Below are 2159 nucleotides of genomic sequence, written 5' to 3' on the forward strand. Positions count from 1 at the left end.
CCTGTGTCCCACCACCACCCCACGACCACCATCGTGCCCCTCATACTCTGTCCATCCCACCACCACCACCACCACCACGCCCACCCCATCTCCACCACCTGACCCCCCCCCAAACCCCGAGGGTGGTCCCCACGGGTGCCCCCCAAAACCCTACTTGATGCTGATGGCGAATTCTCCCGTGTCCTTCACCCGCTGCCGCACCAGGAACGTGCCATCAGAGCGGGGTGTCAGGATCTGCTCCGCTTCCCCCCGTTCCATGGGGCCGGCGTACCTGGGGTGGGGAAGAGTGGGATTCTGAGCCCCCCAAATCAGCACCCCATTGTCTTTATGGGGTGATCAAGAGGGGCTATGAGGTAACCTTGAGATAGGGGCTGGGGGCTCCGGGGAAGGATGGAGGCAACGGGGGAGGGTTTGTGGGATGGGATCACTCTGTGAGGACTTCAGGAAGGGATTGGAGTGCAGGGCTTGAGGCGACAGGGTGACCCCAAAAAGGATGGGGTGAAAGATTCATCGGGTACCGGTGGCTACGGGGTGTTCCTGGGTGAGGGTTTGGGGGAGGGAGGGCGTCTATGGGGGCCTCAATGGATGATTTGGGGTGTCTTGTGGGATTTGAGGGGCTCCAGAGGAGGATTCAGGGGACCCCAACACTGACCAGAGGTAGACAGAGAGATCCGGCAGCGGTGCCTGTGGGGCAGAGGCAGAGATGGGGATCAAGGGGGGCAGAGGGCGACTCCCCCAAGACCCCCCATATCCCACAGACACCCCCATATCCCACAGACACCCCCATATCCCACAGACACCCCCCATATCCCAAGAAACACCCAACATTTGGGGGACATCCCCGGCGTGCCCAACCCCTGGAGCTCCTGGGGATGTTGTAGGGGATCTCGGGGGGCTTTGGGGTCCCCGTACTCACGCAGATGAAGGGTCGGACAGCAGCGCAGGGGAACCAGCCCGTGTCACCATTGACCACGTTCCTGCCCTACAGACAAAGCCCCACATGGAGATCCATCCCCACTACGGCTGTAGGGACCCGTCCCCGCTGTGGGGTCCATCCTGACGTGGCCGTGGAGACCCATCTTCATCATGGCCATAAAGGATCTGTCCCCATTGTGGAGGTCCACCCCCACAATGGATGGACCCTATAACCCTATACCAGGTTATAGGGGATCTGTCCCCACTTTGGGGTCCAACCTGACACGGCCATGGGGCTCTATCCCTATGATGGTCAAAGGGGACCCGTCCCCATTTTGGGATCCATCCTGACACGGCCATAAAGGATCTGTCCCCATAATGGAGGTCCACCCCCACAATGGATGGATCCTATAACCCTATACCAGGTTATAGGGGATCTGTCCCCACTTTGGGGTCCAACCTGACACGGCCATGGGGCTCTATCCCTATGATGGTCAAAGGGAACCCGTCCCCATTTTGGGGTCCATCCCAACACGGCCATAGGGGATCTGTCCCCATAGTGGTGGTCCACCCCCAGTATGGCCACAGGGCTCTGTGACCCCCATGGAGAACCCCCTCCCCACATGGCCTCGGTGGTCCCATCCCCACGCAGGAGCCCAGTGCCACCCCATTGGCCCCACACCTGCCACCACAGCTGCTCCACCTCCGCCACCGTCACCTCCACGATGTCCCCGGGGCTGAGACGTAGGGCAGGACCCACATTTCCCGGCGGTGGGGGCACCCCGCTGTAGTGCTGGCTTGCCTCCATCTTCGGCAACCCTACAGGAACGAGGACGCGTGACGTGGGGCGGTGGCAAACCCACGGGCACGGACACCCCAAAATGTGCAGACCCATAATTTCGTGACCCCCCCCCGGGCTGCGCTCACCCAGGTCCGCCGGTTTGTTCTCATGGCCCGGACGCTGGGGCTTGATCTGGGGGACCAACAAAACCCCGGTGAGATCCGAGGAGGGGTTGGCACCACCAGGACCTCCGAAATTTGGGGCGTTTTTCGCCCGTTTCATCGTTACCTTCCTGTTGCCAGAGCTCGGATCTGAGACAAGAAGAGGAACGGCTCGTGAGCTGGGGGGCAATTAACACCTGCCCCAATTAATTTCTCGTTATGTTCCTGGGGGGGGTGGTAGTCCTCCTTAGGGTATTCCACACCTCCTAGGGACAGCTGAGCTTGGGCTGCCCCACCCCCCT

The 2159-nt window shown here is 61.1% G+C and overlaps 1 protein-coding gene across 1 annotated transcript in view; it reads right to left on the reverse strand.

The window, feature by feature from the left end:
- The window catches only part of LOC110391240 (proto-oncogene vav-like), a gene marked incomplete at its 3' end in the record, with an annotated part of 24936 nt that overhangs the window by 2344 nt on the left and 20433 nt on the right, over positions 1-2159 (reverse strand). The window contains 6 exon segments of the mRNA XM_021383050.1: positions 155-271; positions 653-684; positions 917-982; positions 1598-1734; positions 1843-1888; positions 1985-2048. Of these exon segments, the coding sequence (XP_021238725.1) occupies positions 155-271; positions 653-684; positions 917-982; positions 1598-1734; positions 1843-1888; positions 1985-2048 (462 nt within the window).

Source organism: Numida meleagris, unplaced genomic scaffold, assembly GCF_002078875.1.
Source record: "Numida meleagris isolate 19003 breed g44 Domestic line unplaced genomic scaffold, NumMel1.0 unplaced_Scaffold328, whole genome shotgun sequence".
NCBI lineage: Eukaryota > Metazoa > Chordata > Aves > Galliformes > Numididae > Numida > Numida meleagris.